The following is a 27,529-nucleotide window of genomic DNA, read 5'->3' on the forward strand; positions in this document are numbered from 1 at the left end:
AACAATTATGAGAAAGACATGATGGCTATGTTAGCCAGTTGGATGAGAGTTTTCCAAACTGCATATAGAAGCAACACACTGTATCCTATGAGAGAATTAATGTATACAATTATGATCTAATAAAAAACAAATTTAAAATAAAAAATTACAAATTTTGCCATAATGCAATATAAAAATAGGAAGTGGAAAACCATTCATTCTTACTAACAGATGATTCTCAAATTGGGGGGAGTGAAGAAAAAAAAGAGGAGGAAGAAAAAAAACACAGAAATATATAAAGCAAAATCTGTACTTCAAAACACTGCACTGAAATGCCACCTTTTAGTGAGGGTACTCCAACTAATACAAAGTGAAAGTCACCTCATGTGGCATTCCTTACCCTCACCTGCTTTATGAAGCCCTCATCATCTTCTAATATACTGTATAATTTACTAATTTATTATGTTTGTAATAGAATGTAACCTCCACCAGAACAGGGGCTCAATGAGTATGTGTTAAAGGAAGGGATACAAACACTGCTAGGAACATTAATCAAAGATTTTAAACCAGTTTGAACACAATTTGACAATAAAACAAGACAAATAATGTGTTGATACCTTTTGATAGAATACATGACTGGGAATGCAACTTAAATAGTCTATATATTATAAAAAGGAAAAATTAAACAAAATTAGAAACCACAAAAGGGAATGGTACAATTATTAGAGGGACTGTCTTAAGTTGCATTTCTTGAAAACTATCCAGCTCATGAGAGGTATGCATGAGAGCTCAGCAAGAAAAATTGAGGAATACAGGCAGATAAGAGGATTATAACTCCATACGATGCAAATGAACAAGAAATATGAAGACTCTAATGAAAGTAGAAATACCATCAGGATAATGACAAAATTATCCTATAAACAATTTTGTATGTTGGTACAAAATTTATGGATCCAGCTGTATGCTCAGAGATTTTCTACCCACTAATCTCTCTCTCAAGCCTGACCTAGACTATTTAAGACATCAATGCCAGTTATGGTAAAATGGCTTCCTCAGAACAACACTGCTAATTAGTGAGAGACCCAGTGAACAGAACCCAGTTTCTCTCATCAACACTTACAATGCATGGATACTTAACTCACATGTAGAGAGAACACAGGCTGTGGTAAATACTGAGCTGAGCAATAGCACTCTTACAGCAGGACAGTCGGCCAGAACATTCATGTTAGCTTCATGGCTACACACTAACATATTTTTGTAAAGCACATGTAACATAGTGAACTTTTACCTATATCTTCTTTAAGTCATTCTTCTCTAAGTCTTTTTCCTTAGAGTGATCTTGGAGAAGAATCTCTCACAAAAGATTGGGTAATGCATTCTAGCCAGGACACACACTTCAATTTATATTAAACTAAAAGACACCACCTCAGTATGTTAACTCAAATTTTTATTAGAGAAAAATATGGTATATTTAAGTTATGTAGTTGGAGAAACAGTAGGAAAAAACTTACCCTCAACAGTGTAGAGCAAACAGGAAAGACTACTGATGTTACAAGTCTGAAAGGCCTGCATTATCCAGGCTCCCCTACTTCCTACTTATATGTATAAGCTTGGACCTCCTTCCTGCTTCATCTATGAAAAGAGACTGCTCCACCGCCCTTTACTGACTGTAATAAAGGTCAAATGTGTTACTATGTGTAAAACACAAAATAAAGTGTCAGCCAAGCACTAAATACCACAGCTACAAAACTGAAGACAGAGAGCAGTAGAAAAAATGGACAAGCAAAAGAGGGGAAAGAAAGAACACAGGAACAGGAGAATAAAGGTAAGAAGTAAACTGAGAACTGAAGATGAGAAGAAAGAGGCACATAGGAGCAGGCAGCTCCAGACAGGGAAATCTTTTCATTTCTAAGGCACATAACCTAACATAAACTTATCTCTCTGGCAATTCCTTTTGGCTACAAATGAGATTAGACAGTGGCTATCTTGAGTGGCAATTTTAAAAAATGAAATGGTCAGAGCTGCCTGAAACAGTAGTGGCAGTAACATTACTTTCATGTTCAAAGGAAAGACAGGACAACTTACAGAAAAAGAAATTAATCAATGTGGATCTGCTGAAAAAGCTGGAAGATGAAGAAAAACTGCACCACTAACATAACATATGGGTTTGTAAAGACAAACTCTAGATAAAATCAATAACATACTTATATACCAACAATAACCAATTAGAAATAAAATGTTTAAAAAGATACCATTCACAATAAAAACTAAAACTCTAAGTCACCTAGGAAAAGACTTAACAAAATAAGCAAAACCCTTATGAAAAAAAGTACAAAATGTTAACAACCTGATTGAATGGAGCTAATAGCAACTTCATTAGCAAAAGATAAAAGCTGGAAACAACCCAAATGTCCATCATTGGGTCAATGAGTAAACAAACAATGGTGTAGCCACTTAATGGAATATTAAAGTACTCAACAAAAAGGAACAAACTTAATACACAGTACAACATGAATTACAAAATAATTATGCTGAGTGAAAGACAAATCAAAAAATTTAAAAGTACATATGGTATGATTTCATTTATATAAAACTCCAGAGGATGCAAAGTATAAATTCATAGTGGCAGAAAGCATGTCAGCAGTTGCCTGAGGACGGGACAGCAAAGCTGTGTTATCTATAGGGCACAAGCAAACTTGTGAGTGATGGGTATATTCATTATCTTGATTTGGTGATAATTCTGCAGGTATATACATTTGATCAAACATATCAAAATGTACACTGTAAAATACATGGGGTTGACCAGTTGTCAATTTTATTTCTACAAGTTACATTTAAACCTTACAAGGAGAAAGGAAAGAGTCAGGAACAGAGGGTAGAAGTAGGGACAGAAGAGGGACAGTGACTGAATTCAGCTACTATCATTCATTGCCTTCTATAAGGTGATGAATTTATATAATCACAAGTTACTCAGAACAGCACTTTCTGCACTAGATTTCCCAACCTCAAAAGATGTTTGAAATAATGACCTACTTGCTATTAAATTTTCCAATGTCACATGCTAGATGAACTTTTTAAGTGATAGTAGGCTTCAGCATTGATAAGTGGTAGGTAGAGCCCTTTTGATAAGCTACAGACTAAAAGTTACTTCCATTACTCAACATTACAAGCTCTTTTTTATCCCCTCATCTATGAGAATCTAGAAATGACTTTTAAAAACCTGTGCAACTGAGTGTCCTAATAACTTATCTAAATAAAATCTAAGTTGTACTTTGAGCTTTTTATTTGACTATAGTTCCATCCTAGAAAGAAGCATAGGCGGTTGCAGACAATGACACCATGTTAATTACCAACTCCAGAATTAAACATTTGAATTGACTGCTCCTAATAAAGTTATAGATCTTGGAGAGGCTCAATATTACCCAACAGCAAGCTTAATATCTATATAGTAGCTGCAAGAATAAGACAAAGAATCTCTCCTAAGCTCCTCCATTGCTGGCTGCCTGAACCAAACCAAAAGCTGAAGTCATGTGGTTACATTAATTATGTGAAATGAAATCCTTTGAGGGATTCTCACAGTGAGAGGAGTTAAAAGACTGTCTCTCTCACAGTAGTGGCAGGTAACATAAAATGCCCTGACTACAGAAAGTCATTTCTATTACTGCATTTCATAAACCCAAAATGTTGTATTTATTATTGGAACTGAAGGTCATGTCAACCAAAAAAGAGGCTTTTAAGTCATCAGCCTCAAAAGAAAAATGTTTTTCTACATCTTTGCTAAATCTATTTCATACTTTTTTTAGCCTTTGTGACTTCAAGAAATACACTTTGACTATTCAGTCTTCAAAGGTAAACCTTCCACTTTTTGAAAACTTCACCTTTTATTATTCCAAAAATCTCTATTACTTATTCCATTCTAAGATTTGGGGAGAAAGTTCATGTCTCATCTATTTAGGCATTTTGTGACTTTATACAGCATAACTATGTAATTCCTAAGCTTTCATTATAACATACTAAAAATTACAATGTTTAAAAAAGTAGATATATTGTAAAAAATGAAGCTGAAAGCTCTTCATCTCTGGATCACATAATAAAATAGAAGGAACAGTGAGATTTCCTTCTCTGGACTCTCATCTGTCTCATTTATTAGCTGTGTGACTTGTATCAAATTAATAGTCCAAATCTCATTTTCCTCTGAGGAAAGAGGATAATACCACCGAATCCCGTATGACTGTTGGGAAGACAATATAGTGAAAACTATAAAGTAATCAGATGTTAGCTGTGTCTCTCAATTCCTTTTAACCCTGCTGACAGAACACCAAATTTTACTCATCTATCCATGGTAAAAAACTATAAGGATTCTGTTCAGATACTAGTCTAAGCTTTTCTGCTTCGTTTTCTTTACCTAATTTTCATTACCTTTGTTTGCATTATTTATCCTGCCTTCTTTTCACATAATTGAACTTTCATCCTACCTCGCCTGAGGCTATATGTTTAAAGGGTACTTAAATGCATGATTAAATAAATGAACAAGAGAGAATAAACTGGTATATTCCTGCTCTAGGGAGGTGATTTTAGCCAGTGAGAGTCAATAGTGATAATAAATGCAGCACTGAAAAGGCTGACTGTGCAATATAGTCAGGAGAGAAAATCTACTTCAGTCCCTAAATAACTATTGTTCTACATAAAATATAAAGAGTAAAGTAGCCAGAGGATTTAAAGATTTGAGGAATAAGTTCACAGTCTGGGGATGGATGTAGGAGGAGATGGCAAAATTCCAGTGTAACATGAAGAAAGTTCTAGGTTCATGATCTTACAGAGTAAACTGACATAATATTTAGATCCAGGACACAGTCATACATATGGACCACATGACTGTATATTGAGATGATATATTGGGTAATTAACCTGAAATATCCAATTTCAAATCAAAAGTTTAGTTTATTATATTTCAAACAAGAAGCAGTACAATTAATCAAAGTGGGCGCCTAAACTACCAACAGTCTTGCCCTATTAACAGAGGCCTCTGTAATGGCTAAAATGCCAAAAGTAAAGAAGCTTCAAGGTATTCTCCATAGCTTGTTGAGAACTGAGTATTTTTCCTGGCAGGAAGTGATCCACAGCCTTGAAAAAGTCAGTTGGTACAAGGTCTGGTGAATACAGTGGATGACAAAGAGTTTCCAAGTCCACGTTCTATAATTTGAGTAGGGCTGCCTGTGGGAGTATTGTCTTACAAGAAGACTGGCCTGTCTGTACTGACCAATCCCAGCTGCTTCATCACAATCATCCTCATTATTTCATGCAGGTGATTGCAGCATACACCCGCTGTAACCGATAGACCAGGTTTCAGGAAGCTATAGTGGACAATAGCAGCCCTGGACCACCAGATCATCAGCTTTCTTTGATGAGTTTATGTAGGTATTTGGTTTGGTATTTCAGCACTTCACCTTTATCCAACCATTGTGCTGAATGCTTGCAATTTTCAGAAAGAATCCATTTTCATCACATGCAGCAATATAGTGTTGAAATGGTCTGCCGTTATATTGTATCAGCAAAGAAAAATAAGCTTTAAGACAATTTCTCTTGATGCTCATTTAATTCACGTGGAACCCATCTATCTTTACCTTGCCTATTTGTTTCAATTGGTCTGATATTGTTAGAATAGTAGCATCAAACCTTGCTGCTAATTCACACATACTTCTTTCAATTCATAATTATCCACTTTGGTCTCAGGTCACCCACATGGTTCATTTTCAAGAGTAAAATCACCAGAAGGTAGCTCCTCAAACCATCAACGTACTATGGTATGTTCATTAGCCACGTTCTTCCCCAACATTTGGTTGATCATTTCAGCTGTGTATGCTGCACTGGGTCCACAGTAGAACTTGTATCCAAAAAGAATACTAATTTTTGACTTATCTATGGTTTCACAAATATTGCTCAAAAAACAAAATTTGATATATATCACAAGCCAAAATGTGCATCTAAAAGAATGAAGATGTACCTTCACACACACACACAAAAAGACACCCAAGAAATGTAAAAGTGAAATGTCAGAGATCTCAACTGTCAAACTTAGTACTTATACTTAGTACTTTCAGACTTAGTAACCTAGTAATACTTCTGTGAAATGATGAAGAAAGTTAACAAATTCAAAGTATCCAGTCATAAAAATGAATATCCAAGTCACTAAAAAGCAATTAACAGAAGTTGAAAAAAATTAAGTTTAGAATTAACAGCTGTTAATCACTATTTAACAAAAAATGCAATCTACTGAGAAGCAAAATACTTCCAGTTACTAGTTACCTATTAAGAGCACAGAAAAATAAATAAAAATGTCAGAATGAGGTTGAGTTTTCTTTTTTTTTTTTTTTTGAGACAGAATCTTTCTATGTCGCCCTCGGTAGAGTGCCATGGAGTCACAGCTCATAGCAACCTCAAACTCTTGGGCTGAAGTAATTCTCTTGCCCCAGCCTCCCAAGTAACTGGGACTATAAGTGCCTGCCACAATGCCCAGCTATTTTTTGGTTGCAGTTGTCACTGTTGTTTAGCAGGCCCGGGCCGGGTTCAAACCTGCCAGCCTAAGTGTATGTGGCCCACACCCTAACCACTAGGCTACAGGCGCTGCCCAGAATGAAGTTGAAGATTAACTGACTAACCTCTAATTTTAAGGTTCCATATATTTCTATTCAGTGCTCTATTAAGCCCTGTTCTTTTTTAAATATTATTTTTAAAGCCAACAACAAAATGCCAGAGGCTATACTCTATGATTCAGTCCCCTAAAGCAGAAATCAGTGGAGGGTTTTTCTTACTGGATCATTAACAATTCAATAGCTCATCCTAATTTTCAAAATGAGAATGGTATTTTTAAAAGTATTTAAAATGCTTAGCAGTTCAGTTCAAGTCCTACTCAAGAAATGAAGTATCACAATTTTTGATGACCGTCTATAAACCCATGAAGTCTTTGGGTCTACTCCCACCCAAGCTCACTGCCATGCTTTAGGCAGCTAAACGACAGCTGGAGGCAGAAGTGATTGCATAAGTTGGTACAAAGAATAACCAGAAGCCAAAAGAAGAAACGTGACCATAAGACCAAGACATGGGAGTTATACACAAACATCTGGATGACAGAAAAAGTAATTTCTATTGTAACTGTTAATTTCCTTGTCCGATGGGTGTATCTGAGGATTGTGGGTAGAGACAAGTAAACATTGAAATTAATCGCAGATACAGTTGCTCCTAGAAATAAGTAATACTTAAAGGGGGGGGCGGTGGAGGGTGAATCTAAAAGAGGCCAAAAGAGAATCTAAACCTACAGCAAATCACTGTTAACTGAGATGTCAGCTGATTTTTCAAATTTTTAAAGAACAGAAATTATCTATAAAGAAAATAAGGGATTTACAAATGACAGCCAAAAACACATACATAATACACACACACACACAGACGTATATATGAGATTCACTGCTCATCCAAAGGGAAAATTAGTGGAAGTTAACGTGCTGATTATCATGGCTATATAAAACATTGAGGTTTTAACTTATTTCTAATGTATGTTACTAAAGATTAAAATATAATCCTGCCATCTTATTTGTCCAAACTAGATATTCATTCATTGGCTAAAACCCAAAGTTTATTCCTACCTCTCTGAAGAGTGCACCATAAAACTGAACAATGTATGGGCAATCACTACTCCGCATCACTACATCCAAATCCATAAGAAGCTGCTTTTGTTCTTTTTCATCCACTGTAGACCGAATTCTCTGGAAAAGAATGAGAAAAGATGTCATAAAAACATAAAACAATTTTAGAAACTTGAGAAAAACCTCTACAAGACTGAAAATTATCAGCCAAACTTCTGGTTACTATTTACTAACCAGACATGAAAATTATCATCTTTCCTTATAGTTTACATATTTATCACAGACAATTTAACAAAATTAACACTTAGGAATTCTTTAAAGACATAGGACTTTGTAATAACAGGCATTCACTAAAGACACTGAAAGTTATGCAATAAAGTTCTTGAGCAGTGAAAGTTAACCCTCGGGTACAAAAATAAACCAAATCATTATGAGTTGTAACAATTTTCCTATGAAGAACTATAAGTAGCTTCACATATACTTTTAATCACCATTTCAGAACTATATGAAATCTAGGCATCTATAACACAAGAAAATCCCTTTTCACTCCCTAACATCCTCATACCATAGCATCCTCATTCAGAGATGGGAAACAGTTCAGAACAGGAAAGAGAGAGCACTGAGTTGGGTCAGCACACAGACCAGAGCCCAGGTCTCCCAGTGCTAGACTAGCACTCTCGCCTTTCACCACACTTCCTACCCATTAAAAACAGAAAGCTCTAGGTGACTCTCCAGGCCATGAGTCAGCTTAAAGGGCAGCAAAAACCTGTGGAAGAAATCTAAAAATTAGGGAACAAGGCGCTCTTTCTATGTATTCCTAAGCTGACGAAGACCTATTCCATACACTGCAGACCCGCAGCAAGGGAGTGAGTGCCCTCACCTCCCACCCAGTAAGGAACAGAACACAGAGGTATTCAGAGGAGCAGACCTCACTGCACCAGAGACAGGAATGAATCCAGTTCAGAAATTATAAAACATTTAAGTATGGAATTAGTTTAACATAAAGCATGCAAACAATTTCCGTTCTCATAAAAAAGTGGTACACCGCACCACTGTGTACAATATATAGCACATACTTACAAGGCAAGTATCAAAAAATACACAAAGAGGCATTTTGTCTTCCAAAGACTTCAAGGTTATCTGTCAATGTTCTTGAAAGGGCTAAAGGTAGTCAATTACATTCCTGAGCCCATTTTACAGAAGGGAAGTCAGAGACACAGAAAAATACAAAGATGTATTCCATTGACATGAAAACAAGTGGTTGTTTAAAGAAATTAATTGGCATCTGTCTTGTATACACAAATTTATCTAAAGCTTTTACATTAAGTATCACTGCCCAGATAAAGGAAAAAATAACGGGAAACAAATAAGACTAGTTCTGTTAGAGTTAAGAAAATTGTCTTTCTCAATCCCTCTCATTTCTGTATTTTCATCATTTGGAGATTGATAATAGTTTTAATCAACATCAGTATAGTGTTTGCTCAAAGGGATATATTTAAAAAGTCAAAATAGTCCATAGACATGATTTGTATTTGTTCAAAACATGACATTTTAATAAACATTTTAACTGCATTTATGCCTGTTTTGTAGAAAATAACTAAAAGTATGGCTGTAAAAATACTAATTTAAAAAGGTGGTCATTTTTTAAGAATCTTAATCATTCCATATAACTAAATTTAAAAGAGATTACGTTGTTAGAGACAGGCAGGGATGAAAAATTAAATGATCCTTTGGTTGGAAAGACTGCCACCTACTAAAGAAATCCCACTATAAGAGGCTGAGAAATGTATTTTTTCCCCTATCTTTACCTTGATGAATATATTTGCAAATGTAAATGTACTAAAACACATACTTACAAAACAAGAAAACTGTATCATAAGATGTCCTGTTTGCCACTTTACTTATTTCTTGAAGCTTCTTACATGGTTTTCTAAATTTACATTTGTACAAATATTTATATTCAACTCTTAGAAAGTATATCATAATCAAAACCTCATTAGTTATCACCAATAACTGACTTTTGGGAACGAACTTCCAAATTCCCTGTTGTTTTTGATATATGTTACTACATAATCTAGAAGCATTACTGAAGTCTCAGCATCTGACTCTTATCTAAGACAACCCTTGACATAATTATTAATTGAGCTGAGTGCCATAGCTCACACCTGAAATTCCACCACTTACAGGAGGCCAAAGTAAGAGGACTGCTTGGGGTCAGGCCCTGCCATCTCTACAAAAATAAATCAGATAGAAAGACAGAAAATTTTATTACCCAGACTGTAGAGAGTTCCTAGTCCAGCTCTAATCTTTGACATCATCAGTATGGTGGGGAATTCGATTCATCTATAACATTCTTTAATGCCACTTCTACTATAAAACAGAACATGGAACGCTGGATGGCCTACTGTTCTAACATGAAATTATTCCTGGATGTTTTTCAGCAGATTAATACCTCTTCACACTCTAAGCATTTTACCCAAGTACATGGCAGTGGGCAGAAGAGTAGCTGTGATACTACATTTCAAGTGTATGAGAATGAGCAAGTACAGCTAACTCTTAATAAACTTAAACTAATTTAAAAGGCATCAAGGACCTCAAAAGGCTGTTAACTAACTACAAGCCATACCTACAATAGCATTAACTTTAGTTAATCTATTATTTTTATTTTTTTTATTTAGTTAATTTATTACTTTAGTTCAATAACTCAGTAAGTAATTCAAGTTGGAGAATACCCAACCATAATCAATGATACAAACTAGAGAATAATTACAAACAACACTACCAGGAAACTTTTTCTAACAGAATATCAAAATAGTATCTATGGGAAAGAGTTCTACTACTTGAAACAAGCAAGGCTAGGACCTTCTAATAGCAAAGAAGCCTAAGTACCTAAAATTGAACGTGTCAATGACCCTTTATAAAGCTGCCCTTAACAGAGGCCATAGAAAAATCCAAGTACCAAAGGCAAGTCAATTACACTACTTGAAATTCTCTTGTAATCACAATTTTCAGAAATCAAATCTATTAATAAAAACTTTGAATAACAGGAAATTTTCATTTATTGATATTACAAATTCAAAAGTTAAGTAAGGCTGATTTTTTAAAATAAAGAGAATAAAAACCCCACAGGAGACCGCAAAATAGTTAAGAAAATTATCTCAAGAACGTTAAGTTTTTTTAAAGTTTTATTTTTATTAAATTATTAGAACTCATCAAAGTCATTCTCTTTATTTATTATGGAGTTACTGAACTCTCTTGTCACTTATTTTCTTAACTTAGCTTAAGTTATTTACATGTCCTTGTGAAAAATTAAACTGCATTACTTGAAACACAATCTATATCTCTTTTCCCAATAATTACAAGTACTTTCAGATTATTTCAAGTGTTACTTTATTTAGAACATAACATAAAAAAAACATTTAAAATGAAAACAAAAAATTACTACTATATATTTTATATATATGTAGTTTTTTACAGTGAAAAAATTTATAAACTTGAAGTTAAAATTCTAAAAACCTTTGTTCAAATCTGTATTCAAGGTTGAATATAACCCTAGTAAAGGTTTAAAGCAGGTAAATACCAATAAGAACAGCATATAAACACAGGTCAGAAATGACAAAATGACACCAATGAAAAGTCACTTATAGACACAGGGTTATCCAATTTCAAAAAATCCCAAAGAGCTTCAGTTTTCTAAACTGCCGGTCCAACTCAAGCCATTGGGTTGGAACAGCCACAAATTCAGATACTTGCAGGTCTGTATGGATTAGGCTGTAGTGATACAAAGTTAACAAGACCCACACCACATGCTAAAAATTACCAGTTAGGAAGGATCCTCTTGCCATCTCCTAGCTCATCAAAAATCACAGGAATATCCACTTTGAGAATAGTCTCAATTATACAAAAATGGCCCAAATACCAACAAACTGTTGAAAGTTTGTTTTCCTTCTTTTTATGCAACATGGCATCTAGAGGTTATTAGTAAATTTAAATGGTGACAGCTTACACTGAGCTTTATGTGGAATACCTCTATTTTAAAAAACTTGAATTTAAAATATAAATAACCTTTATACTAATACTGAAAAACTACATAAATGTGATCTAGTTCTAGATGTCCTCTAATCTTACAGAGAGGACGGATCCCAGGGGAGGTCTCTTCTCCCATTAACACAACCCTCTGTCCTGTGTCCACACCCTCCCAAACCACCTCCCACACACACACAATGTATTGATTCTCATCAGCGATGAATGGCTAGTAATAAAACTGGTATCAGTAAGTGTGAAGAACTTTCAAGTACACACTGGCATAAAGAAAAAGGCTTAGGGGAACTAACAAAACTGAACCCAGTGAAGGACTGGGGTGGTCAGGGCAGAGAGGAAGCAGGCAGGAGGAGGGATGGGGACGGGCAGCACACACTCCCACAGGCCTGCCTTAATGCAGTCATAATGCTATTTTGTTTGTTCCTTTTCTTTACTAAACCTTTATTTTCAGGGGTGAGAAAGACACAGAGGAAACAGATGGAACGGGCATGATGATGAAGCAGTCACTATTCAGTAAGGGCAGGAAGACTCCAGTGTGGCAATGAGAATCACAAGGGAAGCTAACAGCACGACGGCAAAAGGTGGAACTGCAGAGGACACAAAAAAAGGAGAGTCCTAAGAAGCAGGTCACCAAAAAGCATTCTGCCTAGGTGCTCAGGAAAGACTTAGATGATTGTGATAGTCGTCTTTGCCACTCACTCCGATTCAGAATTAACCTTTCTATCTCCATGTCAGAATTCTAAAAGCTACCTCAGTTTCTAGAAAGGTAAGGCGCACAACCTTATCCCAAAGCACCAGGATCTGCCTTGGAATGACAACCCATTCTGTGGCTGCTTGTGTCCTGTTATAACTACTGATTCTCCCAGGATCAACCCAGAGTGTTTTGTCCTACCAAGTCAAGCTATGAGGACAGGTGGATGACAAGCTCTCTCTCATGCACTGTGTATGTGAGGAGGCTCTCTGGGTTACCTGACCCCATTCCTGCCTGAAGAAAGGCAACATAGGCCATTACATAGAAAGACTCAAAGTAAAGAATTTATGAAAAGTTGTATGTGCTCTTGATTAAAAATAGTAATTCCAGAGCGAGTCAGTTCCTAGGATCTGAACATTCCAGGTCAAACAGACATGAGTCATCAGCAAACCTGTCAGGAATCAAGAACTAAAGGGTGAGCTAATCCCACTCCTTGATGTGGCTCATGCCTATGATCCCAGCTTTCTGGGAGGCTGAGGCAGGTGATCACCTGAGCTCAGGAGTTCCAGACCAGACTGAGCCAGAGTAACACCCTGTCTCTACTAAACATAGAAAGGCTAGCTGGGCTAGCTGAGACCTGTAGTCTCAGCTACTGGGGAGGCTGAGGCAAGAGAATCACTTGAGCCCAAGAGTTTGAGGTTGCCGTGAGCTGTGATGCCATGGCACTCTATCCAGCGTGACAGAGTGAGACTCTGTATCAATCAATCAATCAACAAACAAACAAACTAAGGAATCCTGAAACTGACTTTAGAAAGTAGTGATGTCCTAGACTAACTTGAAAAGAGCAATAGACTCAAACTTAATATGGCTATCGATTCTACCTGATACTATTTTTGTTTTGAAATGAAGAAAACATATGGTGAAAATGAGATGTAAGGAGAGTAAGAAATGGAAAACTGACATGGAAGGGCACAACCATCAGTCATGGTAGACGGTGGCTAAATCCACACACGAAAAACGCTGGGTCTTGTTATGGCTCAGGTGAGGCCCAGAGGGCAGGATGACATGGTAATGAGAGCTAAGTAAGAACCTCCTAACCCTGAGGCACAGGTTCATCCTTAGGGGCTCAGAGAAGTCAGGAACCAGGCAGGAATATTCCAGAGTGGAAGAGAGGTGAGTTCTCTGCTTAGAAATTACGGCACAGAAACAGTACAACTCAGTAAGATGATGAATTTAATAACCACAGAGGAAATCAGTATAGAGCTTCAGAGATTATCCCAGGCACTGACTAAAACAAATTGACATGAGTAAAATGATACAAGCTACTAGCAATTTGACCCTTAGCAAGGCAAAGTGTCGTTTTCAATTTACCACCAACCAGAATCAGAACAGCAGAGGACATTTACTCTTCATCAAGTTGTGCAGGATCTGCTACCACCAACAGCTAAGGCTGGTATTTCAGTGCACACAGCTCATCCTCTTACTGCCACCTACAGTTTACCAAAGAATCTGTATTCTGTATTTCAAGTATGTCAGATGTCTTGACAAATTAATATGATATCTAAAATAATCACCCCAGAACAAGAATCAAACCAAAAATTCCTCATGATAATAGTTGTCTACGTTTTATACCACATAAACACCGGTAAATACCTTACTACCATGCAGAAATCTTAGAACTGGTACATAAAAATCATGTCAACGTGGGCCCTCAGCTAGAACTCTTCTCCAAAGAAAATAAAGAGTAATATGAGAGAGATTCAACAGTATTACAAGTAAAACCAAAAGATAAAAAGAACAAAAACTACCTTAATTAATATAGTTGCAATAATGATACTGTGAAAATGTACCTGGTTCCTCCAATCTACAAACATCTACACTGCTATGCCATAAACACACCCTTGACTGTTACATGTTCCTTGCTAATTGTTAGCGCCTATGAATAAAATCTGAATGGGAGTCAGTCCACTGTCAGTCAACACCTGACTTCAGATCAACTTAACTCAGTGATATAGGGGATAGGACAGAAAGGATCACACTCAGATCCCAAGTGTCACCACTATTCTGATCCTTATGAACAAATATATTGCTTGCCTAGCAGAAAGGTCCAAAATTCAGCAGTAATATAAAGTTAGAAAATCCTGAAAACCACTACAGCACATCAGTATATCTGGACCACAGGAAAGCTTAGGCATTCTTTTTTTTTTTTAGACGGAGCCTCAAGCTATCCCCCTGGGTAGAGTGCCATGGCATCACAGCTCACAGCAACCTTCAACTCTTGGGCTCAAGTGAGTCTCCTGCCTCAGCCTCCCAAGTAGCTGGGACTACAGGCGCCCACCGCAACGCCCGGCCATTTTTTTTTGGTTGCAGCCATCATTGTTGTTTGGCAGGCCCGGGCTGGGGATTCGAACCCGCCACCTTAGGTGTATGTGGCTGGCGCCTTAGCCGCTTGAGCCACAGGCGCCGGCCAAGCTTAGGCATTCTTACTTACCTGAGTGGCAAAACAAAGATTCTATCTATCCCACAGATATATCAAGACTCTTATCCCTGCTGCACAAGTTCATCCTTAGCTGCTAGAGCAGTGTTTTTTGACTGTTTTTATCTCCCAGCACACTTGAACCTATAGTTAAACTTGCACGGCACACTTAAATTGTGCTGATCAAAAAAAAGAGTTAAAAAACAGATTATACTTACTGTGCTTTGAATGTCTTTCAAAAATAACTTTATGATCTTTTAAAAATTTTGCAGCACACTTAAGATCCTCTCACAGCACCCCAGTGTGTGGCTGCACACCTGGTTGAAAATCACCGTGCTAGAGTTTTCTAACTCAATCACACATAAAAATGCCCATTGTATCTCACATCACAACACATCACTAACGAGGTCAAAGCAGGTGGCAACGCTAGCCAAAATAAATAGTAAAAAGAAGCAAGGTAGCTAGAATTCTAATCATAGATAAAAAATTTCCTTGCACATCAAAAAAATAACAAATAGTATCTGTTAAGTCAGTTGTTTTAAATTACAAAGCACATATGCTTTTACTAAGGCCAGAGGATGCTAAATCTTAATTGCAAAATCATCCAAAACTTTAAAAAAAAATTTAATGAAATCCCAATTGTATCTTCCCCTAATTAATTGATTAATTAATAGTAATACTTTCCATTCTTCTCACTGGGGATATTGAGGTCCAATTAATTAATTCCTTCTACATTACCTTCTGCTATGCACAACAGTCGTAAGTTCCAAAAGAATAGGTTGTATTACATTACAGGAAGAGCCACCCTGAAGACAAAGTTTAACAGAACCATCTTGACACACTCTGAGAAGTGTGGTATCATATTCTTGTTTACTAGCATCATCTTTAAAGAGCACGATGTCAACCTTAACACTGAAATTTGTAAGGGTCTAAAGATCATAAATAACAGATCATCACTCCAGTATCCATGACAATAAGCTGAGATAACAGTAGAAACCTAATATATACAAATTAACCTACTTCAGAGGTGTGGCCATGAGGCAACAGAGAGTGGTAGAAAACACAGGAAGTATACCAAATACTGGTTCAGATGACCTCTATGTAGAGTGAGGTGTTGAAAGACAGGTTTTTCTCCCCAATAACAATATAAGATGGAATATAGTCCGCTATCACAATTCATTTAGGTCAACCCAATGCTAGTAGGTGGTTTCAAAAACTAGATATTCAGAATGTTCAGAAGCATACAGTAGTTGATTAAAATTCACCTAGCGCAAGCACTTCCCCACTGTCCTTCTCAGACCCCTATCACTTCCCCAGAGCTGGTGCTGTCTGTCAGCAGACTCTCTGCTTCCTATCCCCTACCTACCTTGGCCAGAATAGCACTACCTTTGTCTGCTGTGCTTACTAATGCCACATACATTTCTGTGAATACAAAGAACCCATAGTCTGAAAACCACTAACTTGGAGCAACAACGAAAGAAACATACAGAGTTCCAACCCCAATACCAAGGATCTGAGTTCAGAATCAAGGCTGACTAGAGGGCAGCCCTGTATGTCCCCAAATCTGTGCCCTTACACTTTTCATATGCAACAGCACAAGCAAAATCAGAAGCATAAAACAATATACTAAGTCAACTGTAGACGTCTTAACTAAATCACACAATCTGCCAGTGAAACAGCAACAACAGATACTAGAATCCAGGCTATCTTTAAATAGCACAGCCATAGGCTCGGCGCCTGTGGCTCAAGTGGCTAAGGCGCCAGCCACATACACCTCAGGTGGCGGGTTCAAATCCAGCCTGGGCCCGCCAAACAACAATGATGGCTGCAACCAAAAAATAGCCGGGCGTTGTGGTGGGCACCTGTGGTCCCAGCTACTTGGGAGGTGGAGACAGGAGACTCGCTTAAGCCCAGGAGTTGAAGGTTGCTGTGAGCTGTGATGCCACAGCACTCTACCCAGGGGGACAGCTTGTGGCTCTGTCTCAAAAAATAAATAAATAAATAAATAAATAGCACAGCCATGACTTCTGCATCCCACAGATGATTTGGATAATCAGAGAAGATCACTTTGGTCTTATATTAAATAAAACTGCCTAAGAAAGCAGTCTATAGCATCAAAAAAGGATGTTTTCCAATTTAAGGCCATCTCTGCCAAATATCAATTCTAGTGTTTTTAGAACTATATGCAAGATCAATGTTTTAACACTAAAGTGATCCTCCTCCTCTAATCATCATCAAAGTCACCACAGAAATCATTCAGTAATGAAACTTTGGACAAAGTGGCATGGTCCCTACAATGCTGGGAAAACAAGCCAAGCTACACTCTTCTGATCCCTGACCTCTCACACTTGCCACAGCATCTGCATGAAGGAGGCCTACGCACCCAGCGGGTGAAAGCTCCACACTGAGCTGGGCTGCAGGCTGCTAACACTGTCAGAAGGAAGAGGGCAGTCCTTCTCACCACGCTTCAGAGTTCGGCTTGGTCTCAATTCCTGGTCAGGGACACTGAAGTCAAAATGCAAACACCACAGAGAGCAGCAAGGCAGGAATCAAGACCAGGTTACCAGCCAGGATCAGCAACCGTTACACCAGTGAAACAGGAGAGTAGAAAAAGTGGAATGGAAAGCCAATGAACAAGTCAGAGACAGGCCACCAACAGCAAGAACACCTGAAACCCTTACATACATACAGCTCAGTCCAGTCCAAGCACCTAACCCCAACCAACCAAGCTGATTTTCTAATTAGCCCAGATAACTTCTCAAGCAAAAGACTGAAAAATTACAGGGATCAATAGTCAACAACTTTAACATAACATCTTCCTATCCCCACCTAGCTGCTCAATTTTATTCGATTCCCAGTGAGACAACAACTTTACTTCAGCATTTCCACCGCCTGCCATCTTTAGTGACAGCACCCGCATCCCTTACAATCCCTGTCCCTTTCATTCATTGTTTGCCACTCTCCTCTTTTTCTCACATAGCCTATAAATACAGAAAGTACGTGCATAAACTTCAAGAAGTCAATCCGGACATGGGATTGTCAGAAAACCACAGGGAAGCTGGTACTCTAAGCATGAGGAACTGCCCCTACAGGCAGGGCACTGTCATACTCTGGAGGTTCACAGTCATTCTCCTGTTCACAGTTTGTGCTTGCAATCCCACTCACTGTCAGCTCCCGGGTCTCAACTGTGATACTTCACCTGCTCTTTCTCTTTTCTCATGTGTCCCTACATTTGCTTGGACATCCTGATTCAGATCATGTGTGGTCCCCAACAATGCTAGGTGTTTCTCCCAGAACTGAATTTCTTTAACCCTAGCTCAGAAACCTAACCCCAATTGTTTCTTCAAACATTTGGTCTTTACCCCACCACAATTAACCCTTCCAGAGAGCTAAGCAGAGACACCTAGTTTACTTAAAGGACATGATTGCTCATGTCTAATTTTTTCCTTCTGGTTAAAACTACCATCATGCAAAAATAGGGCATTAAATGAATGTTACTTGCACAGGCTTCTGCTCCAAGACAATGGCTTTGCCCTGGGCAGCCCTGAGACACAGTCAGTCATTTAGGCACAGGAGATAAAATGGTAGTACACTACTCTACTCACAGAAGAGCAAGACCTGGTTTCCCATGTGCAATTAAAATTGAAGGGTTAAAAATGTCCACATCTCAAATCACCACCCAGAACCTCGCTGACAGCCTGGGAGCTATCATCAGGCCAAAGGTCATGAAATTACTATAAGTGTAATTCATATATATATATATATATATATAACCTCCCTGAATTGATTACATCTTTAGCTATGACCATAGCTAGCTTTTTGCTTTTTTCTTCATCTTTAGATGAAGTCTTTGAGATAACTATTTCAGGTAACTAGGAATTCCCTTTTCAAACATTTATTATATGTAGCAAAATAAATTTGGGAAAAGACTTTTTCAAAACTAACCATGAAGAATAATAAAAAGAAAAAAAATAAATCAAGCTAATACCACAGTTCACTTGGTATAGATACTGCAAGTACAACTTACGGATAATTCCCAGGACAGACTGAGTATCTAGTAAAGTAATCCTTCTCTATCACCAGAGTGAATCAAGATGCCAGCATAAAGCCACAACAAGTGTCTCATTTCACTAACAATGAAAAGTTCTCAGCCATGTGAACCATTGTCTAATAGTTGATTTACCTATAAAATCTGAACTCCTCAGTCACACCCTGTGCTGCTGTATGTGTGTGCTTGTCATTCTGCTCTATGTGCCTAAGGAGGGAGTGAATAAACTCTCACAGGTATGAGGGAAGACTATGCTTCTCTGAAGAAACCAACAATACATACATTTTTAAATGCATAGACAGCACTCACCAGTCATCAGTTGGTATCAAATTTTAACATATATAAACTCAAAAACACTTATTCTTCTAATATTACTGAAGTCACGGAATCCAATGGTACAGCCCACCTGTATGTTAGCTGGTGTGTCATACACCATCCTCCCTGAACCAAACTGCTATACTTGCTCAAGAACTGAAGGCAGTCCCATCTGGTGGGTACAGATGTGACAATGACCAGTCTGCAGGTCCCTTGCCAGCCTTGGAAGTACCTCTCAAATTTTTAACAGCATTTCAACTAGGGTTCTCGCAGTAGCTGTCGATGATGGCCAGATTACAAACGGTAAACAATAATTTCCTTTTTTTCACTCTTAAGTTCCTTCAAAACTTGAGTAAGTATTATATAACTTAAAATATCATCAGATTAGTCATTGGGAAAACTTTTCTAAATGTCAAAATGAAATAACTCCTTTACCTTTAAAACCTTTTGACCAAGACTAGAATTGATCCATCGTACTGGAACAGTTGACGATGCTGATGAACGTAGTTGAAGCACACACAGCACAAACAGAAAAAAGCAGATGACTGTTTAACGTATTTTCCCTAGTGCTTAGGGAAAAGCTCAGAATTTCAGCTATATAGGGTAGCTCTCCCTTAAGCCCCAGCCACTGAAACTGGATGTCGCTTACAGATAATACGTAATGGCAATGTAACACTCATCCAGGAGAATCTACAGGACTCTTTCCTCTTATACTGCATTGACACATAATAAGAATAGAGAAATCATTCCACATTCCAAGAAAACAATATTTTACTTTAATAGATAATTCAGAGCACAAGTCTTAGCCTATGCATCGTTAGAGGTCCACCGACTGTATGCAAAATTTTGCGTATGTACACATCTTCCTATGAAAAGTCTTTTGTTCTCACCACATTATAAAAACACAGTTCGGAACCCACAGAAAGAATCATAAATATTTTACCCATCACTAATTTAACAGTACTTTCATAAGACCCAGCAAAGAGAAATGCTTAGCAATGGAGACTGTAATAGTTATAAGATTTGGCTCACAACAGACTTCTACAAAGAAAATATTTTACATTTGTATGATACAAATCTATTCCCACATGTCAAAAAAACTAAGGCCCCTCCTCCTATCAAGCCACTCTGACCAACTTTCAGAATAGGAGATTAACAGGAAAATGACCAGACTGTCTGCAAACCCATTCTCAAGTTTTCAAACTAGAACATTATTTCTTCCCATAGGAATTTTTTTTATGTTTAAGGAGGGTATGACCATAGCTGGCTTTTTCCTTTCTTCTTTGTAAATTGTGTCCCCCATCCCTCATTGCTGACTTTTCTGAAATACCTTACACAGAGCAAATATTTGTCAAACATTCAAACAGACAGACAAATAAATTACAATTACACAGCCTACCAGGGGCCAAATGGAGACTACCAGTTCATTACAGGTATGAATCAACATAAGTTTGCTAGTCTATGGGCAAATCTCCATTTCTGGTCATTAATTTTTTTAATGAACATATTACCATGGCATGACACAATAAAGACAGAACGCAACATTATCACAAGATATACATTTTAATACAACTTTAAAACCAGGGAACAGGGCAGTACTGAGGAGAGGTGAGATAAACAAACAGAAGCCGAGCTGGTCAGGACCGAGTAAGGTTGAGGTTAGTGGCAACAGCATGTGTGTGGTTTCCAGGAAACCTTCAGTGAGACTGCTGTTAGCCCTAGCCCCGCACCTTGCCCAACCCAGTGCGCTGCCTCTTCTTCCAGCTCCCGCCTGGCTCGGTGCAGCACTGCCCTGCTCCCAGGGTGCGGCCGCCCAGCCCAAACTCACCTTGGCAGTAGAAGGGCCTGAAGTTTAAAACATGTTAATGCATCATGCCCAAAATGCAATGGACATGCACACTTCATACACTCATGTTTCCAAGGAGATAGAAAACGTGCCACCAATAAGACAATCTCTACACAAAACACCCGGAAAGAGGTCAAAGGAACAATTTTTCAACATTTATCACATTTATCACAAAAGAAAGAACAGAACAATAGTAGCATTATTGCACCATGAAATTTTACCTAATGCATTCAAGTACCAAAAATAATTGTGGCATCACCTACTTTAACTGCCATTATTTGCCCACTTGGTTTGTGGACCATTTTGTTGACAGAACCATAAGCTCCTCGTCCAATCTCTCCAAGGTCTTTCAAGTCCTCTGCAGTGAAATCCCAGTGTTGTTCAGGGGAGATCTTCAGTTTTCCTGATGACTCAATGCTGTGTGTTCTCAGTCTCTCTCTGTTAAAATATTGGGAAGCAATTTTTCCACATTTTAAATAGATTTTAACTTTTTTTCTTTTAGCTAGCACTGATTAATGTGTGGGAAAATTTGTTTTCTCATAAGTTACTGAAACAGCCTGACCTCCAGGTTTTTGGAATTTTTTGTTTGTGTCACCTTGTTTTTCCACACACTGAATTAAGAAAGACCTAAATTTAGGTACTCAGTAGACAATAACTTCAATGGGATTCATAAAACCAAATTTCCATTTATTGATGGAATTAATTCTGATCAGTTTTCATTTCCAAATAGAAGATCTTATTCAAAATTTGCAAAACTGCTTTATTAAGTGAGAATCCCAAAAGCTGCAAACCTCATTTTCAAAAAGTTTTTATCCTATCTTACTCAACATTAATTATTCCAGAACTTCAATCCTTAGTTAGTACACCTAGCTCTCTCTAAGGCTCCCAATGCTCAGGTATCATCCCACAGCAATCAAACTATGGAACTTCTTTATGATACAATATTTCTTCATGAAAAAGATGACTGAGAAAATTTCTCTAGTCTTGCCTAGCCAAGAAAATTTCTCCTGAAGATAGGAGTCAGAAGACAGTATTTGTAAAGATTCCCTGGGTGATTCCTGTTCAATAACTAGTATGGTAGTATATGAACCTGTCCTTGTTAATAGTAAGCTCAGATGGGGGAAGAGTTAAATGAACAGCTAGTGGCTCCCAGAGAAACAGTCATGTGCTATTCCACCTGAGCCTGTCAGCTACTGTTCAGTAGACAGAGGAAGAAGGAGAAAAGTGAAATGACCAGTGGACAGAACGGCTGACTCATTACACATTTCCAAGATCACCTCCAAAAATCTCAGCTTAGAGACCAAAGTATTAACTTCTAACTATTCTTTGTAAAAAAGTAAACCCAATGAAAAATGTAAAATCTGTTTCTCTCTTGTTCTCTTCTGTCTCACACACAAACTCCAAAGTGTAGGAATCAATGGTATCAATCTAGAGGGTACAACATGCATAAAGAGAAAGAGTTCACTGAATATCAACTGCATTTTTCGATTTCACACTAAATGATCTGAATCTCTTTTAAACTCTGATCTCATGATATAAACAATGAAAGTTCACATGCTTGGTCATTTATTTTTCTTCTTCCCAAATCTAGAAGTATCTTCTTCATTTAGAATTGTTCTCCGTAGCTACTTTTAAAGTTCTCAAAAATACTAAGAATTTTAAAGTCTTTCCTCCGCATTAATTATATATACTAATATTAATAATAAACAAAATGCGAAGTTTCAGTTCAAAGATTGATACACTTGTGTAGATAACAACTTAGTAAACTAGCATCCCAAAGAAAAGAGTCTAACATCATAATACTGATAACTCATAATAGCATCAGTTTATATTCACACAAGTACTTTTCAGTCCAAAATCCTTTCACTCATATTACTTGATACCCTAGAGTATATAAGTATTTGATACTCAGAGTCACAAGCAGCCCAGAAATCAGTGCCATAAGTGGCCATTATCGGTGAAGCCAGAACTAACTTTTTAAGATGAAAATTGGGTCTATGGCTCGGCGCCTGTGGCTCAAGTGGCTAAGGCACCAGCCACATACACCTAAAGTGGCGGGTTCAAATCCAGCCCGGGCCCGCCAAACAACGATGGCTGCAACAAAAAAATAGCCAGGCGTTGTGGCGGGCACCTGTGGTCCCAGCTACTTGGGAGGCTGAGGCAGGAGACTCACTTGAGCCCAGGAGTTGGAGGTTACTGTGAGCCATGATGCCACGGCATTCTACCCAGGGCGACAGCTTGAGGCCCTGTCTCAAAAAAAAAGAAAAAGAAAAAGAAAATTGGGTCTAGACAAGAGAATAGAAATTTTCTCAGTCATCTTTTTCATGAAGTAGATAGGTTAACATCTACTTCAAGAAACATTCTAACATAAGGAAGTTCCAAGCATAATGACTATTTTTTCTATCGTCACTGGCAAGTCAATAACAATCTGATGGCTGTTTAATCACTACTAAAATCTACAGCACCAGTCTACTGATGAGGGTAACTGGGAAAAGTTAATTTTAATAAAATTAGTTGCAAATTGGAAGCAGCATTTTAAAAGTATTCACTAGTTTAATGGTTGTAGCAGACAGACTCCAAGAGGTGCTCATAATGCCCACCTTTCTGGCGCTGACATCTTGTGTAAGCTCCTCCCTCTGAGTGTGGGTGAGGCCTGTGACTTGTTTCTAACCAACAAAGATGATGGAACATCGCTCTTACAATTGCATCATGTTGTATATGACACTCTTACAAGCATTCTTGAGAACTCAAATGAAATGAATAATGTTACTATATAAAAATCATAGAATGAAAACAGTTACAATATTACGTCTATTACTTTAAAGATCAAATTTTAGTATTCTATCTCTGCTAATAGTTTAACCCACTGTAGTCTCTTATATAGTTTCTGGATAAAGTCCCTTTTCTTCTTTAAAGTGAACAGGTTAAAACCTAAGAGGTGTGGAGTATCTTCTTAGGTTAATGAAAATGTCCAAAAATTGAATAAGGTATCAGATTTTCACAACTGTGAAATATACAGTTTAAAAGCAATTAAACTGTATATTATAAATGTGTAAACTGCAGAGTTCAGGAAAGCTGTTAAAAGAAAAAGGTGAACAGAAGAATGTGATTACTACTGAGAGTTCTAAGTTTTGCATTTAGACAGAAAAAGAATTGTAAAAATCACAGAAAAACATGCCACGGTTAAGACAACACAAAGGCCTGTTCATATAGTCATCGTTAATACTGGCCTGGCAATCTTACCTCTAAAACTGAATCAATTTCACATCTATTGCTTTAATAGTCCAACCATGATGGCTTCAGAGGAGAACTACACAGATATAACACTGGACTGACTAAATGTGGAGGCCTAACCTGAACCTTATCATTGATTTCTATCAGTCTAATCAATTTCTGTCCTAAACTATGTAAGAGGCCTAGGAAAGAATATGAATACAAAACATATCCCCTGAGAAGATTAAAGAAATCTTTAATACTTTAAAGAATACTTTGATACTTTAATCTTTAGTCTCAGCGCCCACAGTTCCATGGCAACGGCGCTAGCCACATACACTGAGGCTGGTGGGTTCAAACCCAGCCTGGGCCAGCTAAACGATGACAATCGCAACAAAAAAATAGACAGGCATTGTGGTGGGTGCCTATAGTCCCAGCTACTTGGGAGGCTAAGGCAAGAGAATTGATTAAGCCCAAGAGTTTGAGGTTGCTGTGAGCTGTGATGCAATGGCACTCTACTGAGGGTAACATGGGAAGACTGTCTCAAAAAAAAAAAAAAAAAAAAAAAAAAACCTTAATCTTTGTACTGTTAAAAAAGTTATCTGACTTCTCCTTGGGATAGACTTTCCTAAGAACAGGGAATATATTTTATCAAACAAAATTCCTAAATATCCCTCACCTTTTCCTTTATAATTTTCTAGGCATAATTTTAAACAAGCCACCGTTACCTGCTTTAGTGAACACTCCATAGGGTTCTGACTCCAAACTCCTTCCTCATTTCCACCTGGAAGACCCAGGCAAGAGCCCCAGTGACAGTAACCACTGCCACCCAGCATCCATTCCCCTCTTCATCCTTCCTAATGTACACATTGCAACCAATAAAAGGCTACACTTCCCAATTGCTATGAAGTTCTCAAAATTCACACATTAAGGCTCTACCCCCAATGTGACTGTATTGAAGATAGGGATATAGAGGGAGATAACTAAGGTTAAATGAATGTAATGAAGGGTGGGCTGCTCACTCAATACCATTAGTGTCCTTCCAAAGAGTCCACTTGCTTCCCATGTGCAGGAAGAAAAGGTTATATGAGACACAGTGAGATGGTGGCCTCCTACAAATCAAAGAGGCTTCAAACTGAAACCTACCTTGCCACATCTTGATCTTAGACTTCCCAGGCTCTAGAACTATGAGAAATAAGTTTTTATTGTTTAAGACATGCAGTGTGTGGTAACTTTTTACGGCAGCTTGAGCTAAGATGCCAACATTCCTTGCAGTTAGAGGTGGCAAAATGATGACAGTATGTAAAGGGAGCTGACTCAGCTGGAAAAAAGGGTGCTTTTCTTTTCCCTTAACCTCCTTCCTATTGCCTGGAATGTAGGTAATGACTAGAACTCTAGACATCCCCAATGCCCTTCAGAATGGAAATAATGTCGTGAGAATGATGGAGCAGAAAATAAAAGCACTGTAGACTCTTGATAACAATGAAGCTACTACCTTAGCCTAAATGTCTTCAAATCCACACGCCAGTTCCAGACAACAGACCAAAAGCATTTTCTTGAATAGAATACTCAACTCCAGCGTTCCTGACTTCCTAGAGCCTACTAATAACTCTTGGTTCCCAAAGATTCAGCAGTTCCATATTCTAGAGAAAACTCTAAGAAATAAACAACTGATACAGATGCTGTGAGTAGTCAAGAGAAATGAAATATGTTTGTAAATGTAACTTTTGTGAGACACAGGAGATTACAGGTAGAATACTTAACAAAGGGCTTGAATCCATATAATACAAGTCTCATTCAATGTACAAAAATTATATACATATTTTTTTGTTTATGTTTTTGAGACAAAGTCTCTGCTGCCCAGGCTCAAGTACAGTGGTGCCATCATAGCTCATTGCAATCTTAAACTCCTGGGTTCAAGAGATCCTCTGGCCTCAGCCCTCTAAGTAGCTGGAACTACAGGCACACCACCATACCTGACTAATTTTTCTTTCTTTTTTCTTTTTTTTAAACAGACACAAAAGGTCTCACTCTTGCTCAGGCTGGTGTCAAACTCCTGGCCTCAGGCAACCCTCCTGCCTTGGCCTCCCGGAGTGCTAGAATTAGAGGCATGAGCCACTGCACCAAGCCCAGAAATTATATTTTAAAATCAAGAATGTATTTCACTACATGAAAATCTGAAAACTATACATTTTGAGCCTATATATGTGCACTGAAGTTCCTTCTGACTACTTTTTTGATTTACCTTTTGCACAGAAATGACCATGTGTCCACTTACTATTTAATATTAAATCAACATTACAGTGTTTTAGTCATCATCCTTACATTGACCAATCTATAAATTTCTGAAAACCTGCAGATTAAAAAAAAAAAAACTAAAGAACTATGACATAATGTTCCAAAACAATAATCAGATTGGGCATTGAGAAAAGCTGTTATTTCTACCCAATATGTCTAATAAAGCTGTCCAGGGATGTGTATACAGGCAAGTGGCCTTATTTTTTAAATACAGTGGCAAAGCTAAGAAGGTGACCCTGCATAGCTCCAGCCACACTGTCTACCTCCACACACCCTCTACTAAATACATCATGCTTGCTGTGCAAATTCAACAGCAAGACATGAACAAGAATCTGTTTTCACAACTGGATTACCCCATCTCAAATCCTTCCTAAAGCTACACAGGCAGAAGAAAAAAGAAACATCATAACCATCATAACCCAAAAAGAATCCAATATTATTAATGATTCAGTATATTGTATTTTCTTTCCCTGTACCATCTAAATAGGTTATAGAAGTGGTACACCTACTATTTCATAAATTTCTTTCTTTTTTTGAGAGTCTCACTATGTTACACCCTCGGCAGAGTGCCTGCCGTGGCGTCAGAGCTCAGAGTCACCGCAAACTCCTGGGCTTAAGCAATTCTCTCGCCTCAGCCTCCCAAGCAGCTGGGATTACAGGTGCCTGCCACAATGCCCAACTATTTTTTTGTTGCAGTTGTCATTGTTATTTAGCAGGCCCGGGCTGTTTCAAACCCGCCAGCCTGGGTGTATGTACACACTGAGCTTCGGGTGCTGCCCTGTTTCATAAATTTCAATTAACATGTTTTAATACAGTAGTCATTACAGTAATCCACATCATTACAATAAAGACTACAGGGATTTAGCAGCACCAGCCGCCAGGGTCCCCAATATATCCAGCCAAGAGCAACTTTCTTCCTCATGCCATTTTAATAGGCAATAACATACAATCCTTTTCTTTTTTTTTTTTTTTTTTTTTT

At 37.8% G+C, this 27,529-nt stretch overlaps 1 protein-coding gene across 4 annotated transcripts in view; it reads right to left on the reverse strand.

Moving 5' to 3' along the window:
- The window catches only part of MAP2K4 (mitogen-activated protein kinase kinase 4), a 153,229-nt gene that overhangs the window by 54,871 nt on the left and 70,829 nt on the right, over window positions 1-27,529 (reverse strand). For 3 of the 4 annotated variants that reach the window (XM_023514067.1, XM_023514069.1, XM_003791083.3), the window contains 2 exons: window positions 21,303-21,477; window positions 7,623-7,742 (listed from right to left, as the gene is read on the reverse strand). In XM_023514067.1, the coding sequence (XP_023369835.1) occupies window positions 7,623-7,742; window positions 21,303-21,477 (295 nt within the window). Of the gene's footprint in view, window positions 1-7,622; window positions 7,743-21,302; window positions 21,478-23,639; window positions 24,527-27,529 lie in introns of those variants that run through there. The other variant, XM_023514068.1, reaches the window with a different exon arrangement.

Source organism: Otolemur garnettii, unplaced genomic scaffold, assembly GCF_000181295.1.
Source record: "Otolemur garnettii isolate 467f Iridium unplaced genomic scaffold, OtoGar3 scaffold00046, whole genome shotgun sequence".
In the NCBI taxonomy this organism is placed as follows: Eukaryota; Metazoa; Chordata; class Mammalia; order Primates; family Galagidae; genus Otolemur; species Otolemur garnettii.